The sequence below is a fragment of the Leuresthes tenuis genome, unplaced genomic scaffold (genome assembly GCF_036924035.1).
Source record: "Leuresthes tenuis unplaced genomic scaffold, fLeuTen1.0.hap1 SCAF_7, whole genome shotgun sequence".
NCBI classification, from domain to species: domain Eukaryota; kingdom Metazoa; phylum Chordata; class Actinopteri; order Atheriniformes; family Atherinopsidae; genus Leuresthes; species Leuresthes tenuis.
The window spans coordinates 14,658,321-14,675,204 of NW_027325361.1; the positions used below are offsets into that span (position 1 = coordinate 14,658,321).

Genomic DNA, 16,884 nt, shown 5'->3' on the forward strand with positions numbered 1-16,884 from the left:
GTGGTTCTTTGGAGTTAGTTGAAGCAACAATCACAACTGGGAAGCATAAGCCTGCATTTCCACAAAATATTTGGAGCCAAGCTGACATGAGTAGAATAAACATGGTCTGTCAATAAATGATAATAATGATCACTTCAGTCCCACAGATCCAACATCATCAATCACACGACAGGTCTGCCAAGATGTCACAACCTCAGTGGTCACCCTGATCAAAACAAACAAAGCAAGCAAACAGCAGAGTCAAGGTGACACTTTCTGTTTGAACTTTGAAACTTATTTGATGGGATATTTCAGAGCGTTTCACAAGAATAATTAAAGGCAATAAAGGCATTAACGGCAATTATGACTTATGAAAATGAAAATCTAATCAAACATACACCTACAGTAGATTACACGAGTAAGTTAAATATAACTGCAGCAAAAAAACTAACTTAAACTTAAACTAACTCTGTAAATTATAACTCTTTCATTTAATCAAAGCCTTTATTTAGTCAATCACACAGTAAAACATAAAGTCATAAAGTGTAACCTATGGGTCAAAAAAGCTCCTCTTTCAAATGAGTTTTTGCTGCTGTCTTGGACAAATTGTATTTATATCCTTGCTTCTTTTTTTTCTTGGTTTACCTTTTTTATGTCAATTGATTTAGCAAATCATTTCATTCAAATCAACTTCCAAGTGAGGAACACTTTGGGAGACAATGTAGGATTCAGTATTCTGCCCAAGGACACATGAAGACTGGGGAAGTTGGGGATCAAACCAATGAACTTTCAAATGAAAGAGGATCAGTACTTTACCACTTTACCGTTAGAGCAACAGCTTTCCCATCTGTGAGTCCGTCTATATATGTCTATAACTAATACTAACAGCAACTGTCATTAAAAAGTATTAGAATAAAGGGATTTTCAATTAATGTGGGAATTGCTCAATCGTGAAAGACAGTAAACATTTTGACAAGATGTCCAAGTTCAATTTGGCCTTTTTGACAATGTCAGGTGACCCTAACTTTTCTCCCTGTGGTGGTCTAAAAGTTTAATATGTTATCTATCAAATGAAGAGCAGCAGAGTTGTGCCATGGTTCACATAATACTTGCATTACGTCACAAAAAAATTTCGTATAAAGGCTCTGTGTCACCACAGACTGTTACAGCCCCATCAGCCATGAGAGCGGTTGTGCTTGCCCTGGCTCTGGCCTTTGTGTGTAAGTTGGATTCTGCATCTCTGAAAGTGGGCTGCTTTTACATTGCCATAAGCAATAACTGTACTGATTTCAAGTACCTTATTCTAAGCACAGAAAACTACTTAATTTCATGTAATATTATTGGGAACTAATCAGATGTTAAATGTTACTTATTTTTTTGTGCAATAGTAGCACACAGTTGTCAGCATTTATGACAGTCATGAATTGGTATTTACTGAAATTGCTGAGAGCTTTCTTTGTATGCTGTTTAGTGCCTTCATTTCCCGTAGTTGTTTCAACTTGTTTCTTTTCTCTCTTCTGAAATTTGTTGCTTAATTAGATTTAGAAATGTTTGTTGTTTCTCTCTTGCATGTGCTTATTGACCGGCAGCCAAATCTCCAACAACTTGTATAGCATTTTTTACAATGTAAAACGTTGAAATGCATAAGAACAGACTCCAGTCACATGTTGAACTGAGTTGAAATGTGTTTTCTTTTTTTCCATTTCAGCTGGACAAAGTCCTGTTTTTGGTAAGCCCAGTACTTTATTGTAACATTAAAAGGCTGTTATCATTATCCAACATTTGCTGCAGCTAAGGTTAGCAATGTTCTTTAGATAAGTTGGAGCCCTTATAACTAAGCAAATTTGTGCCTACAGCCCCTGACTTTGCTGCCGGAAAGACTTATGTGTACAAGTATGAGGCATTCCTCCTGGGAGGTCTCCCTGAGGAAGGTTGGGCAAGGGCCGGACTCAAAATCAGGTCTAAAGTTATGATCAGTAATGAAGCCCAAAACACATATATGCTGAAGGTAAAGTGTAAAGTAATGAGCAAGCAACAACTACTTTACCTTGGAAATGCACTAAATCTCTAATGCTCTACATCTGATTCCTATATTTCAGCTTGCGGAACCTGAGCTCTTTGAGTACAGCGGCATTTGGCCAAATGATGCTCCAATCCCAGCAACCAAGCTGATGGCAGCTCTGGCACCTCAGCTCATGATCCCCATCAAGTTTGAATATACCAATGGTGTTGTGGGAAAAATCCATGCACCTGAAAGAATTTCAACTTTGGTGCTGAACATCTACAGAGGCATCCTGAATATCCTTCAGCTCAACATCAAGAGGACACACAATGTGTATGATTTGCAGGAGGTTTGTCAAAGATCCCAAAGTAGCCTATTTATAATGAATCACAATGCAAGAGATTTAATCTGTTTACTAAAAAGGTGCTCTGCTCCATAGAACGGAACTCAGGGTGTGTGCAAGACCCTCTACTCCATCAGTGAAGACATCAAGGCTGAACGCATCCTTCTGACCAAGACCAGGGACATGAACCACTGTCAGGAAAGGATCATTAAAGACATCGGGTTGGCATACACTGAGAAATGTGACAAGTGCCAGAAGGTAAGCTTAAGTCCATTTGCACCACGCATTCATCTGTGAAAAAAATACCATTGCATGAACAGGCGACTGCATGGTTTGTATTTGCAGGACAGCAAAAACCTGAGAGGTACCTCATCATTCACTTACACCTTGAAACCAGTTGCAAGTGGTGTCATGATCCTGAAGGTAGTCGTCAATGAGCTGATCCAGTTTTCACCTTTCTCCGAGCACAATGGAGCTGCTCAAATGGAGACCAAGTATGTCAAAAGATAAAGAGAATGTAAAAATAGTTGTATCTGGCTTAAATGGAGTTGCGACTTAGCCTTTTTTTTCACATTACTTTAAAGGCAGTCCTTGGTGTTCCTTGAGATTCAGAAAGTCCCGATTCCATCCGCCCAGGTTGAGTATCGCCAACGGGGATCTCTCAAGTATGAGTTCTCTACCGAACTTCTTCAGTCACCTCTCCAGCTTATCAAGATCAGCAACCCAAAGGCCCAGGTACTTTTTTCACAATACTTCAAAATATAAGTGAAGTCATGAATGAAAATTTGCACATTTTGACCATTTCTAGTGACACCCCTTTCAATCCTGTGGTCTTAGATTACAGAGCTTCTCAACCATCTGGTTACCCACAATGTGGAGAGTGTCAGTGAACATGCCCCTCGGAAATTTTTGGAATTGATTCAGATTCTCCGTGCAGCTACCTATGAAGACCTGGAAATGTCTTGGAACCAGTACAGACAAATGTCCTCCCACAGGTGGCTTACAGTGATTTGAAATTTGAATAAGAAAATACTATATGTATAACTACTTATATATGTACATTTACAATTGTTTTTACAGACGCTGGCTCTTGGATGCCATCCCTGTCGCTGGAACCCCTGCTGCTTTTAGATTAGTCAAGGAGAAATTCTTGGCTGATGAACTGAGTGTTGCTGAGGAAGCTCAGGCTTTCATTGCAGCTGTTCACACGGTGTCGGCAAACAGTGAGACTATCAAGCTGATGGAGGTAGGTGAACCCCAACGTAAGTTACATTTACAATAAGGAGAATGAACACATGAAATATTTCTGATATTTGCTCTCTTCTAGACCCTGACAGTCAACAACAAAGTTATGGAAAGCCCAGTTCTGCGTGAGATTGTCCTCCTTGGCTATGGTACCATGATTTTCAGAAACTGCTCTGAGTTAGCTGTCTGTCCTACTGAGTACATAAAGGTGAAATAACCCTGTTATTTTTTACTGGGCTTCAAATATAGAGGAAAATGAATGAGTAAGAAATGGACGATCCCATTTTCCCATTTCCTTCAACAGCCCATCCAGGAACGTCTTGCTGAGGCTGTTGCTAAGGCTGAGACCGAGAACATCATCCTGTTTCTAAAGGTTTTGGGAAATGCGCGACACCCTGCTACTTTCAAGGCAATCACAAAGATCATGCCCATTCATGGCACTGCTGCTGCATCTCTGCCAATGAGAGTCCATGCTGAAGCCATTATGGCCCTGAGGAACTTTGCAAAGAAGGAGTCAAGAATGGTGAGTTCTGAACACTAAGGAGTTTTTCAAAGTGGGCTGGTCTTTAGCCTGAACTCCATACTGAGTTTGATTTCTCCTCTCAAATAGGTCCAGGAATTGGCTCTTCAGCTCTACATGGACAAAGATATTCACCCAGAGCTTCGTATGCTTTCCTGCATCGTCCTGTTTGAAACAAGGCCTTCAATGGCATTGGTGATAACTGTTGCCAACAATGTGAAGACAGAGAAAGACTTGCAGGTTGCCAGCTTCACTTATTCTCACATGAAGTCCCTGAGCAGGAGCTCCTCCACCATCCACCCCACAGTGTAAGAGCCCTGTCTAATGCCAATTCATCTACAAGTCTGTCTGCACAAAACAATGCATCATCTCTTTTACGCTTCCATTGCAGTGCTGCTGCTTGCAGTGTTGCCATGAAAATCTTGGGTCCAAAGCTGGACAGACTGAGTTTACGTTACAGCAGAGCAGTCCATGTGGATGCCTACAACAGTAAGACCTATGTCACATCTAAATTCATTTTATCTGAGTTTTATTTTTGCTGATGCATCAGCTGACTGCATCTCACTAAACACCTCATCAGGTTCCTTGATGATTGGCGCTGCTGCCACCGCTTTCTATATCAATGACGCTGCCACCATTCTGCCGAGGTCTGTTTTAGCCAAGACCAGAGCCTTCCTTGCTGGAGCTGCTGCTGATGTTCTGGAGGTATACGGTGGACATGAGAATCTGTTCAGCTGTTCAATAGCGAATTTGAAAGCTGCTGTTTTAACATTGCTGATTTTCTCTTAGATTGGAGTGAGAACTGATGGACTACAAGAGGCTCTTCTGAAAAACCCTGCACTTATTGACAGTGCTGATAGAATCACCAAGATGAAGCGTGTCATTAAAGCTGTAAGAGACCAAGAAAGTCACAACGACAAAATATACTCTTTCACACTCACACATGGAGCTCACACCACATGTTCTCTGTCCACAGCTCTCTCAGTGGAGGTCCATGAGCATCAGCAAGCCTCTGGCTTCTATCAGTGTCAAGTTCTTAGGACAAGAAATTGCCTTCGCTAACATCGACAAAGTCATGATTGAAGAGGCTGTTGCGGTATGATACAAACAGCAACCTATCAACCTCAAGATTAATCACAGTTTTGCAAGACAAAACATGTATGTTATATTCTTCACCTACAGTTGGCCAGAAGTCCTACAATTCGGGAATATGGAATACATGCTCTCAAGGCTCTGTTGCTGACTGGTGTCAACGTCCACTATGCTAAGCCTGTTCTGGCCGCTGAGGTGCGACGTATCATTCCTACTGCTGCTGGCCTTCCACTGGAGCTCAGTCTGTACACTGCTGCTGTAGCTGCAGCTGTGGTTAAAAGTGAGTCAAAAAATGAACAAACAAACAAAGCGCTCAGACTTGAGCGCTGAAAATACTGATGAAATATTACAAAGCATAATATTTTAATCTATTCCAAGTTAAGGAATTTTAAATCCAAAAAATAAAAGTTGAAATAGAAATCTCCAGTGGAAAAAAAAGGATACTATGTGGGCAGTATTATGCATAAGGGTAAATAATGAGCTCATTTGTTTTCTTAGTCCAGCCCAAAACTTCACCACCTTTGCCAGAAGACTTCCACCTCCGACACTTGCTGGAGACAGACATAGAGCTTGAGACTGAAGTCAAAACAAGGTGGGTTCAATGTCAAACATAAACTGATTGACATGAACTGAGCCCCAAAATGTCTCAAGTAACAAAACTGAACATAAAATTGTCCTTGTTCTCCAGTTTTGCCATGAACACATATGCTGTGATGGGAGTCAACACTGCCATTCTTCAGGCTGCCCTCAATTACACTGTCAGACTCAATTACACTGTACCTGCTAAAATCACTGCAAGACTTAACATCAAAGATGGTGACTTTAAGATTGAAGTCCTTCCTGTTCCTGTGCCAGAAAACCTTACATCTCTGAAGTAAGTCTCACATTTGCCTCTTTGTTTACTTTTGAAAAGATTTATTGTCAACTCTAGCTTTATCTGTTGAACCTGGATGATTACTTTCATGTCTCTCTTCCACAGTATCGAGACCTTTGCTGTTGCAAGAAACATTGAGGATCCGGCTGCTGAGAGAATCACTCCACTCATTCCTAACAAAGTCCTGCCGTCCATCTCAAGGAAGGTTATCTCGTCTATGAAGGCTTCTTCTGCTGCCGACTCTGTTGAGGTATGTGTGGTGACTACAGAATTTCAGATATTTACAATAGTATCTGTACTTATCATTAAGATGTATTTCTCCTTATAGTCAGCATCATTTGAGATGATTACCCTGGAGGATGAGGTTGTCAAGTTCAACAAATCTCGTGCATTTTCCAAGAGGTACTGCGTTAAGTATGTTGGGGTTGGACTCAAAGCCTGTTTCAAGGTTGGCACTGAAAATGGCACTTCTATCCGGGACATAGCCCTGTACAGACTGGTTGGACGGTACAATTTCTCTTTCTCTGTCACACCAAGTAAGCACTAAGAAAATAACACTTTTGAGAATTTCATAGAAGCGCTGTTCATAGAGGTCAGATACTAATGACATTATTTTATGATGCTTTCAGTTGAAGGTCAAGCCATTGAGAGACTGGAGATGGAGATTAAAGTGGGGTCAAAGGCTGTCGAAAGACTCGTTACACAGATCAACATGACCAAAGACATCCTGGATAGTGCACCAATCCTTATGAGGCTAAACAAAATCCTGGCTCCTAACAGAAACCGCTCCTTATCCTCCTCTAGCTCCAGCAGTTCTTCCTCAAAGCATTCTTCCAAGTCCTCCTCTTCCAGTTCCTTATCTCGGTCCAGTAGTAGAAGCAGTAGTAGCAGCAGCAGCAAAAGCAAAAGCAGCAGCAAAAGCAGCAGCAGCAGCAGCAGCAGCAAAAGAAGCAGCAGAAGACTCAGATCTTCAAGATCTTCCAGTGGTTCATCCAAGACCAGCTCTGCATCAAGCCTTGCATCACTCTTCAGTGCCGGCTCAAGTTCTTCTCGCTCCAGTTCTCGTGCCTCAAAGGTAAACTTCTAAAAATATTTTTAACTTTGCAGGAAAGAATTCTTACACATCAATGTGGCCTGTGTGGGAGCTGACAATAATATTTATTCTTAACAGCAAGTGATTTCGTTCCTGAAGTTCAAGAGGGACCACAGGAAGCAGGTATGTTTGTATGACCCCTCAAAACAGATACCGTACTTTATGAAAATATGCCAACCTCTGTCACAGTTTTTACCAGGTGCTTCATTATCTTAACATGTTGTTGCAGAGTGTCACCTCTTCAGCAGCTTCCAGTAGCAACAGCAGTGCCTCAAGCTTTGAAGCCATCTACAGACAGGTGAAAAAAGAAAAAAAAAATCTTTTCCCTAACAGGTTAAATGCACGCTCTTGGATCAATAACTTATGGTTGTCCCCACAGAATAAATTCCTGGCCAACGAGACCGCTGCCTTAGCCGTCATCTTCCGTGCTGTTAGAGCTGATAAGAGGAAGCAGGGATATATGGTTACTGCCTACTTTGACAAACCAACTGCCAGAGTTCAGATTGCCATTGCTTCCCTGGTTTCTGAAGACAAGTGGAAGCTCTGTGCCGATGGAGTTCTGTTGAGCAAGCACAAAATGACAGTAAGAAACGGTCTTGCATTTTACTAGAAATAGAAAGATATCCTATGAAAACAAGCTGCCTTATACTTGTGTCTGTTGTTTATTTCATAGGCTAAAATCACTTGGGGAGCAGAATGCAAGCAGTACGACACCATGGTTACATCCGAAACTGGTCTTGTTGGTCCAAGCCCTGCAGCTCGTCTCAGAATGTCCTGGGAAACACTTCCATCTGATCTTAAACGCTATGGAAAGATGTAAGAAACTTTCTGTGTACTGTCTAAAGATTGCTCACATGCCATGTTGACTGTTTTTGACATTTGACATTTTTCTACAGGGTGTATGAATACATTCCTTCTAAATTTCTGTCTGACTTGATTCGAACAAAGAGTGCAAACAGCACAAGGAGGATTTCATTCACTGTCGTTGCATCATCTGAAAGGACTGTTGACTTCATTGCAAAAACACCAATGGTATGAAAAGTCATGCTGCTCCCTCAAAATAAAGTTGTAATCATTGCTTTTGAAAAGCAAAACTTAATTTCTTTCTGCCTACAGAATACTGTCTACAACATAACTGCACGTCTTCCCGTCTCTATGCCCCTTGATGAGATCACAGGCCTCACTCCCTTTGAAGACGCCCCTGATAAAGTCCACTATATGTTTGCCAAAGCTTTGGCAGGTAATATCTGCTATTGCTATCTAAAATTCAACACATTTGTTTCGATTTTGTCCTGCAACTAACAAATGAAAACCTTCTTTTTCTTGCCAGCTGAATGCCTCTCCATTGGAGATTCACTGACCACATTCAACAACCGGACAATCACAAACAAGATGGCATCCTCTTGCTACCAGGTTTTGGCACAGGACTGCACTGAGGAGCTGAAATTCATGGTTCTGCAGAAGAGGGATTCCATGGAGCAAAACCACATCAATGTCAAAATTGCTGACATGTGAGTAGCCAAATAAAACTAGAAAGAATGGCTGGTTTTAATCCAAAAGTTGACTAAACTAAAAAGGTTTTTTGCTTCTTGTAGAGATATTGACCTCTACCCCAAGAACAGTGAAGTGATTGTGAAGGTCAATAACATGGAAATACCCCTCACCAGCCTGCCCTACCAGCATCCAACAGGTGCAACATTAGATCTAATAATGCACATTATAAGTTGTACCTGTTTTTCCATTACAGCCACTATCAATTTATACCCCCATTGTCTTTGTTTTTATGAAATACTGTTAAAATACTAGTAAGGACTGATCATTAAACCTGTTTTACAGCTAAAATCGAGATCAGACAAAGTGGAGAGGGCGTTTCTGTGTATGCACCTAGCCATGGTCTTCATGAAGTCTACTTTGACAAGAACACATGGAGGGTAAATGCAACACTATGCATTATTAACCGTTCCTGTAGAAATGAAAAGCGTTAAATTGTGACTTTGGGAAAACCAAAAGAGCAGCAGCGCATCATGTTTTCATTAATGGCAGGTATATTTGATGTTTCTTTTCCTTATTGTCTCATATGATCTTGTAATGTAGATTCAAGTTGTGGACTGGATGAAAGGCAAGACCTGTGGAGTCTGCGGAAAAGCCGATGGGGAGGTCAGACAGGAATACCGCACACCCAACGGACGCTTGACCAAGAACGCAGTCAGCTTCACTCATTCCTGGATTCTGCCAGCAGAGAGCTGCAGGGACACCACTGGTAAGAAACAAATATTAAGCAATCATTTTTAGGCAAACAGTACGGCGTCCTGATCAATCAACTCTGTTCTCTTACAGAATGCCGTCTGAAGCATGAATCTGTGAAGCTGGAGAAGAAGGTAAATATCCACGGTGAGGAGTCCACATGCTTCTCTGTAGAACCCGTGCTGCGCTGTCTGCCCGGCTGCTTCCCGGTGAAGACCACCTCCGTCTCTGTTGGCTTCAACTGTCTGCCTGCTGGTGAGTGTGTGATAAAATTAAATAAAATCATGAGATAGTAGAAAAAAAACCCATTCAGTTCCTAACTTCTCTCCCTGTCTTTTTCATGCAGATTCCAGTCCTCAGAGTATGAGCAGCATCTTCGATAGCAGTGTGGACGTGAGGGAAACTGCAGAAGCTCACCTTGCCTGCAGCTGCACGGCTCAGTGTGCTTAATCTTGTTGCCATTCATCATATCAAGTTTTAGTTTATGTTGTGTGCAAGTCTGCAAATTAAAAAAATTGGAATGTGAAATGTGTTGGTGCAAAGTTATTCACTATGTGAGATCAGTCAGATCTTATGATCATTACCCCTCATGTTGAAATAAAACTATATGAATAAATAAACACGACACAGTTTTAAACAACTGTCATATTGAACTTGGAATATTTAAACCCAAAAGAGAAGATTATTAACGACCAATCATTTTTGTAAATTTAGGCCCATATGCAGATAAACTATATGATTAAAACAAAAAGTTTAAATAAGCAAATAAGACACATACCAGATTCACCAACAAAAGATTCTAAGGCAGAACTACCAGAGAATGGTCATTTCTGATCAAACATAGTCCAACACAGTGCTGTAACATCTAACCATAGATAGCGACTACTCAACAATTACCAGCTTTTTAATTTTTTATTCTTAAATCTATAAAAGTAAATATTTATAGTATTTCTTCATTTGAATTTCCCCCAGTGGGGGATGAATAAGGTGTTTTTCCTATTCTTCTATTCTATTGTATGTGGTCACTTTTATCAACTAAAATTAAAGATTTTGAACAGGTTCCAACAATAAAATGAAGACTTAGACAATAAGCCAAGAATGCTAGAAAACTAGTGACTTGTACCTTTTTAATTTGTTCAACAATGAGAAACATTTGATTTCAACAGGAAAGACCCAGTATAATGTGGATTTTCATAAAAACAGAATGCAATGATTTGCAAACCTCATAAACTAATATAATATTTGCAATAGAACATAGAAAAGCATATCAAAATTTGAAGGTAAAACATTTTACTGTTTCATGAAAAATATGGCAGCAACATGTCTAAAAAAAGGTTGGCACAAGACCATTTTGTTTAGCATCAGCAAAATAGCAGTTTGCAAACATCTACAAACAGAGGAGACCAGTTACTGGACTTATAGAGAGAATCTTTGTGTAACGGGTGGTGTATGGACCCAATTGCAGTACAAAGGAGTCAGAAGACATTGGTAAAAAGTTCAAGGCTTTACTGAGACTCTGGCAGACAGACAAACGTTTTAGAAACCGGCAAACAGTAATCAGGAGAGGAGAGGCAAAGTTCTTGGTCAGGGACAGAAGGCTGGGTCGAATTACCAGGAGGCAGACGAAGCAGGGAATCAGGGACAGGCGAGGTCGGTACCGGTAAAGCTGGCAGGAGAACGCTGGAAAGACATGCATGGCAAAGAACAATCTGGTAAAGGATAGAGTGTGGAGCTGGTGACTATATGCTGGGCTGATTGTATGTGATGAGAGGCAGCTGTGTTCACAGGTGAGTGGAGTGAACTGATGAGGTGTGTGTGGCTGACAGGCTGAGTGGGGCAGAAGCAGGATCAATGGAAAATTACTGATGGTTGGATGACTAAACTGTGACAGAACCCCCCCTTCAAGGGACGGCCCCTGACGTCCCCAAAACAAGTCCAAGGAACCAGGGTGGGAGGAGGGGGAACAGGAAGGCGGGCTAAAACTCGGGAGAACCCGGGAACTCCCTGTCCTCAGGTTGTGAGGAAGGCGAGTTCGCCGGCGGGTCCACTGCCTCCTCCTCCGACAGGGAGTCCTCCCACTGGTCCGGGGCAGTGGAAGGGCCAGCAGCAGGCGTCCTATGGCCAGGGCCCCTGCCGATGTTGCTGGGGGAGGGCTGGTCCGGATGTTGCTGGTAAAAGACTTGGATGAGACCCCGGTCCACAATGTGTTGCGCAGGAACCCAGGATCTTTCCTCCAGACCGTAGCCCTCCCAGTCGACGAGGTACTGGCAGCCCCTTCCACGTCGGCGAGAGCGAATGATGCGGCACACTGCATATGTGAGTCCCCCTTCAATGAGGCGAGTTGGGGGTGGGGGTGGGGGTGGGGGTGGAGCAGCAGGCACCAGCGGGCTCTCGCTGACCGGCTTGACCTTGGACACATGGATTGTCGGGTGCACCCACATAGACCGAGGGAGTTTGAGCCGGACTGCCACAGGATTGATGACCTTCTCGATAGCGAAGGGCCCAACAAACTTGGGAGCCAGCTTGTTGGATTCCACACCCAGAGGAAGGTCACGGGTGGAGAGCCAAACCTTCTGGCCCACCTGGTATTGTGGAGCTTGAGAGCGATGACGGTTGGCTGCTGAGGAGTATCGGTCTGCCGCCTTCAGGAGGGAGGCCCTAGCATGGCTCCAGGTCCGACGACAGCGATGGATGAAGGCTTGAACTGAAGGGCAAGAGGCCACCCCTTCCAGGGCTGGGAGGAGAGGAGGCTGGTAACCGTAGGCACGCTGGAAAGGAGACAAACCGGTGGCGGAGCTGGTAAGGGTGTTGTGGGCATATTCCACCCACAACAGATGCTGGGACCAAGAGGATGGGTTCTGTGACACCATACACCGGAGGGCCGTCTCCATTTCTTGGTTCTTCCTCTCAGTCTGGCCATTAGATTGCGGGTGGTACCCGGATGACAAACTGGCGGTGGCTCCCAAGAGGCTGCAGAACTCCTGCCAGAACACTGATGAAAACTGGGGCCCTCTGTCCGAGACCACATCAACAGGAATCCCATGAAGGCGAAAGACGTGGTTGTGGAGCAGCTGGGCTGTCTCTTTAGCTGACGGGACCTTAGGCAAGGACACAAAGTGTGCCATCTTAGAGAAGCGGTCCACAATGGTAAAAATAGCCGTCTTCTTATTTGATGGTGGCAGGCCTGTCACAAAGTCCAGTGAAATGTGGGACCAGGGGCGATGTGGCACTGGGAGAGGCTGCAGGAGGCCGGATGGTGCTTGACGTGATGTTTTATTCTGATTGCAGGTCTGGCAGGCTTTGACACACTCTCAGGTGTCCTCCTGTAACGTGGCCCACCAGAAACGTTGTAGAAGGACCTCCGGATCTCTGGATCCCAGGTCAACTTAGAACCATGGGCCCACTGGAGTACATCCAACCTCAGAGCTGCAGGCACGAATAAACAACCAGTAGGGCAGGCATTTGGACCAGGCTGACCCTCTGTGGCAGCTCTCACTTTCTCCTCAATTTCCCAAGTCAGGGATGCCACAACACACGGGGACGGAAGGATGGTGTCAGGAGCACTGATCCAATCATCCTCCCTCTGGAACTGACGTGACAGAGCGTCAGGTTTGACGTTGAGGGAGCCGGGTCTGTAGGAGAGGGTGAAATTGAACCTAGTGAAGAAGAGGGCCCATCGTGCCTGTCGAGAATTGAGTCTCTTTGTGGTTCGAATGTACTCCAGGTTCTTGTGGTCCGTCCAAACCAGGAAGGGCTGCTTGGTTCCCTCCAGCCAGTGCCGCCACTCCTCCAGGGCCAGTTTAACAGCAAGGAGTTCCCGGTTACCAATGTCATAATTTCTCTCGGCTGGGGAAAGACGCAGAGAGAAAAAGGCACATGGGTGGATCTTCTGGTCACTGGCTGCTCGCTGGGACAGCACAGCCCCTACACCCATGTCAGATGCATCCACCTCTATGATGAACTGCCGTTCGGCGTCAGGAATTTGGAGGATGGGTGCAGAATCGAAGCGGTCCCTCAGGGTCTGAAAGGCTGTATCTGCAGAATGGGACCATCGGAAAGAAGTCTTGGAGGATGTCAGGGCTGTGAGAGGGGAGATGAGGGGAAGAGGGTACCGGTTCTTTATAGTGATGTCATTAAGTCCCCTGTAATCAATGCAGGGGCGCAGGGTCTTGTCCTTCTTCTCTACAAAGAAAAATCCTGCCCCAGCAGGAGACGACGAGGGTCGGATAATACCAGCAGCCAAGGAGTCATTGATGTAAGACTCCATGAACTCCCGTTCAGGACCAGACAGGGAGTACAGATGCCCCTTGGGAGGTGAAGTGCCAGGCATCAGGCCGATGAGGGGGCAATGAAGTCGCCTTAGTCTTACTGAACACCTCCCGGAAGTCATGGTACTCGGCAGGAACTCTGGACAAGTCAGGGCAGGAACTGGAGTGCGTTGTCTGCTGGGGTACAGAGGCCTCTTTAAGGCAGACCTGGTGGCAGGAGTTCTTCCAACCGAGGATGCCCCCTGTGGCCCAGTCGATGTGGGGGCTGTGTCAACGTAGCCAAGGGTAGCCTAAGATCAGTGGAATGTTGGAAGATGAAAGGAGGTGAAACTGGATGGTCTTATGGTGGTTACCGGAAAGTAGCATGTGGACAGGAGAAGTCTGGTGAGTGACAGTCTCCAGAAGATGGCCATCAAGGGCTTTGGCAGGAATTGGGGTGTCAAGTGGAATCTTCTTAAGTCCGAGTTGTATGGCTAAGCTCTCGGCCATAATGTTGGCATCTGCACCAGAGTCTATAAAAGTGGGCAGGGTGTGTGCACCACCAAGAAGTAGGAGCTTGACTTGGAACAGAGGGCGTAAGCTTGAGGAGGAAGACTTTGCTGCCGTGTGACTCACCAGGACTTCCTCACTCACTGCTGAAGCCCTGTCTTTTAACGGGCAGTTAAAATGTCCAGCTTGTCCACAGTACATACACAGATTTCCCTTATGGCGGCGCCCTCTCTCTTCAGATGTAAGCTTGGTGCGGCCCACCTGCATGGGCTCAGACTCTACACCATTATCCATAACGGGTAAAGAGGAACCGGAAGCAGATGAGTAACCTGGCCAGCGGGCTGGGTAGAGACGACCAGGAGTGTTCTGTCTCCTCTCCCTTCTCCGAGCCTGTATGCGGAGGTCCAGCCGAACAGTAAGTTCAATGAGACTGTCCAGTGTGGAAGGTAGAGGATAGGAAACCAGTTCATCCTTAATGTAGTCTGCCAAACCATGCAGAAAAGCAGAATAAACTGTGACACTTTGTCCCATTCTTGTATGATATAGGATTTTTTTTTTTTGTACTACAAAGCTGTGCATTTGTAATAGATGCAGTATGTGGTTTCGCACTGTCTTGCTGAAATATACAAGACCTTCTCTGAAGAAGATATCCTTTGGATGGGAGCCTATGTTGCTCTAAAACTGGTATGCACCGTTCAGCACTGATGATGCCTTTGAAGATATGCAAATTGTCAGTTCTATAGGCACTAATGTACCCCCATACCATCAGAGATGCAGACTTTTGAACTCAGAGCTGATAACAAGCTGGTTGGTCCCTCTCCTCTTTAAGAAGCTTGCTGCCATTAAGATGAGCTAACATTTTTCTTGATATAGTAAAAATGCCTCACTTTCAACATTTGATATGTTTTCTATGTGCTATTGCAAATAAAATATTGGTTCAATGAGGTTTGCAAACCATTGCATTCTATTATTATTTACATTTTACAGTGTGCCATCTTTTTGGATTTGGGCTTGTATTCATTTTCTTTCCCTAGACAATTTTCAAAGTAAGAAAACACTTAAAGCTTCTGAGAAGCCTATGATTTATTTCACTTTCACTTAATAGAAGAATTAATGAAGAATGTGTCCTTCCTCTGCGAGCTCCTCAACAAAGTCAGTTTCTTAGAAAAACAATCTGTGCTGCTCTCAAAGGAAGCTTCTGATTGTTGACATGGAGAATCAGGACAAAAAAATTATTACAAAAAAACTACAACAACTAAAAGGCTTTAGCTAGAGGGAAAGTCTAAGAGGGAATGACAAGGAACTGCATCAGTCAAGCTTCAAAATCTTGCTCTTGATGTGTCATCAAACACTGAAATAGAAGCATTATTACTGAAACATTTTGATTAACCCTTACTCATACAGGTACCCAGCCAACATCAGTTAAATACAACTCCATTTTATATACAAAGTGCCAAATCAGACCAGATGTTTTCTCAGGGAACTTCAAAGAGACAGTCTAATTCAAGCCAAGAAAGAGGGGACAACAAGTACCATGTCACCAGGCCAGGGATACCTGCTGAGAAAGACAAACACAAGCTAATGTAAGTCTGCAGTCAGAAGATATCATTGAGTTTGGTCCTTAAGAGCTTTACATGTGAGGACCACAGTTCTATTCAGAATTTAACAGGAACCCAATGAAGAGAAGCTAAAACTGGAAAAATGTGAGTTCTGCCAGTTCTCATCAGAACCCTGGCTGCAGAATTTTGGACAAGCTACCAGTCCAATCTCGAAGTAACACATGTTTGCACTAGTTTTTCTGCATCACTCTGACACAGGATGCTCCTAACTTTGACAATAGTACAATGGTGAAAGAAGGCAGTCCTAGAGACCTATTTCATATGCAAGTGAAAGGACAGACTGTGGTGGAAAATAACTGAAAGATTTCTAACAGTAGTACTGGAAGGCAAGAAAACTCCATCCAGACATAGACTGTCAGTGTATATGTATCTATGTATACATCATTTATCATTTCACCTATCAGCTAACATCTAGCATCGTTTCTACATCCGGCTGCTCTAACATCAGCATCCAGCCAAACAACGCTGAACCAACATAACTTTTCCTCCACCTGCACCACTTCTGGCCTGCCATGACTCCTGCCATGCACCAAGCATCAAAGAGAGAAACCAGTTGAATTGATTAAAGAAAAGAAGAAAAAAAACACCACAAAGGAAAAGGTAACTGCCCCATCTACTGGTTTTGTTGTTTTTTCTTCTAATTTCTTTTGGTCCCACTGATTAATTTATGCTTTACTCTCTTTATTATGCTTTACTAAATTCATAAACTGAACTGAATGATCTGTTCTTGCTTGAAACTAAATTAAATGTGAGTGTAAGTTCTTGCCATAACATTAACCTTGGTGCATATGTGTACTTAATATAGAGTATGAATCTTGGAAGGGTTACAAGGCTATTCAAAAAGAATTTAGAGTGAATTAGGCTCGGAACCCGAGCACCCCCAAACCCCCTGGCAGAGGCCCCATCCAATACCTGAGAGGGCCAGGCGCCCCAGACAGCCACAGTGTGCCAGCGCATGTCCCAGTGCCCCTGGCCAAGTGCCCCAGGAGTCAAGACGTGCCCACAGGTGGGTGAAGCCCCCTCCCATCGGGAAAAAGCACAAGCAGGCCAGAGGACAGCAAGTCACAGACCCAGGTCCAGTCATCACCACACACAGTTGCACATTACATACATCCG

General features: G+C 43.8%; 1 protein-coding gene across 1 annotated transcript; it reads left to right on the forward strand.

Moving 5' to 3' along the window:
- The first annotated feature begins 1,155 nt into the window (after positions 1 to 1,155).
- LOC140311858 (vitellogenin-1-like) lies at positions 1,156 to 9,920 on the forward strand. The gene is made up of 34 exons (XM_072389443.1): positions 1,156 to 1,199; positions 1,688 to 1,708; positions 1,836 to 1,987; positions 2,079 to 2,330; positions 2,421 to 2,582; positions 2,670 to 2,818; positions 2,909 to 3,059; positions 3,162 to 3,319; positions 3,405 to 3,570; positions 3,652 to 3,777; positions 3,874 to 4,092; positions 4,180 to 4,397; positions 4,481 to 4,578; positions 4,670 to 4,794; positions 4,879 to 4,980; positions 5,066 to 5,185; positions 5,272 to 5,461; positions 5,680 to 5,773; positions 5,870 to 6,055; positions 6,161 to 6,305; positions 6,384 to 6,591; positions 6,685 to 7,130; positions 7,227 to 7,271; positions 7,378 to 7,446; positions 7,528 to 7,731; positions 7,822 to 7,964; positions 8,045 to 8,180; positions 8,265 to 8,388; positions 8,479 to 8,659; positions 8,744 to 8,838; positions 8,985 to 9,079; positions 9,243 to 9,408; positions 9,486 to 9,647; positions 9,739 to 9,920. Exons 1-34 carry the CDS (start codon positions 1,160 to 1,162, stop codon positions 9,840 to 9,842), a joined length of 5,052 nt encoding a protein of 1,683 aa, XP_072245544.1. The 5' UTR covers positions 1,156 to 1,159; the 3' UTR covers positions 9,843 to 9,920.
- The last annotated feature ends 6,964 nt before the right edge of the window (positions 9,921 to 16,884 follow it).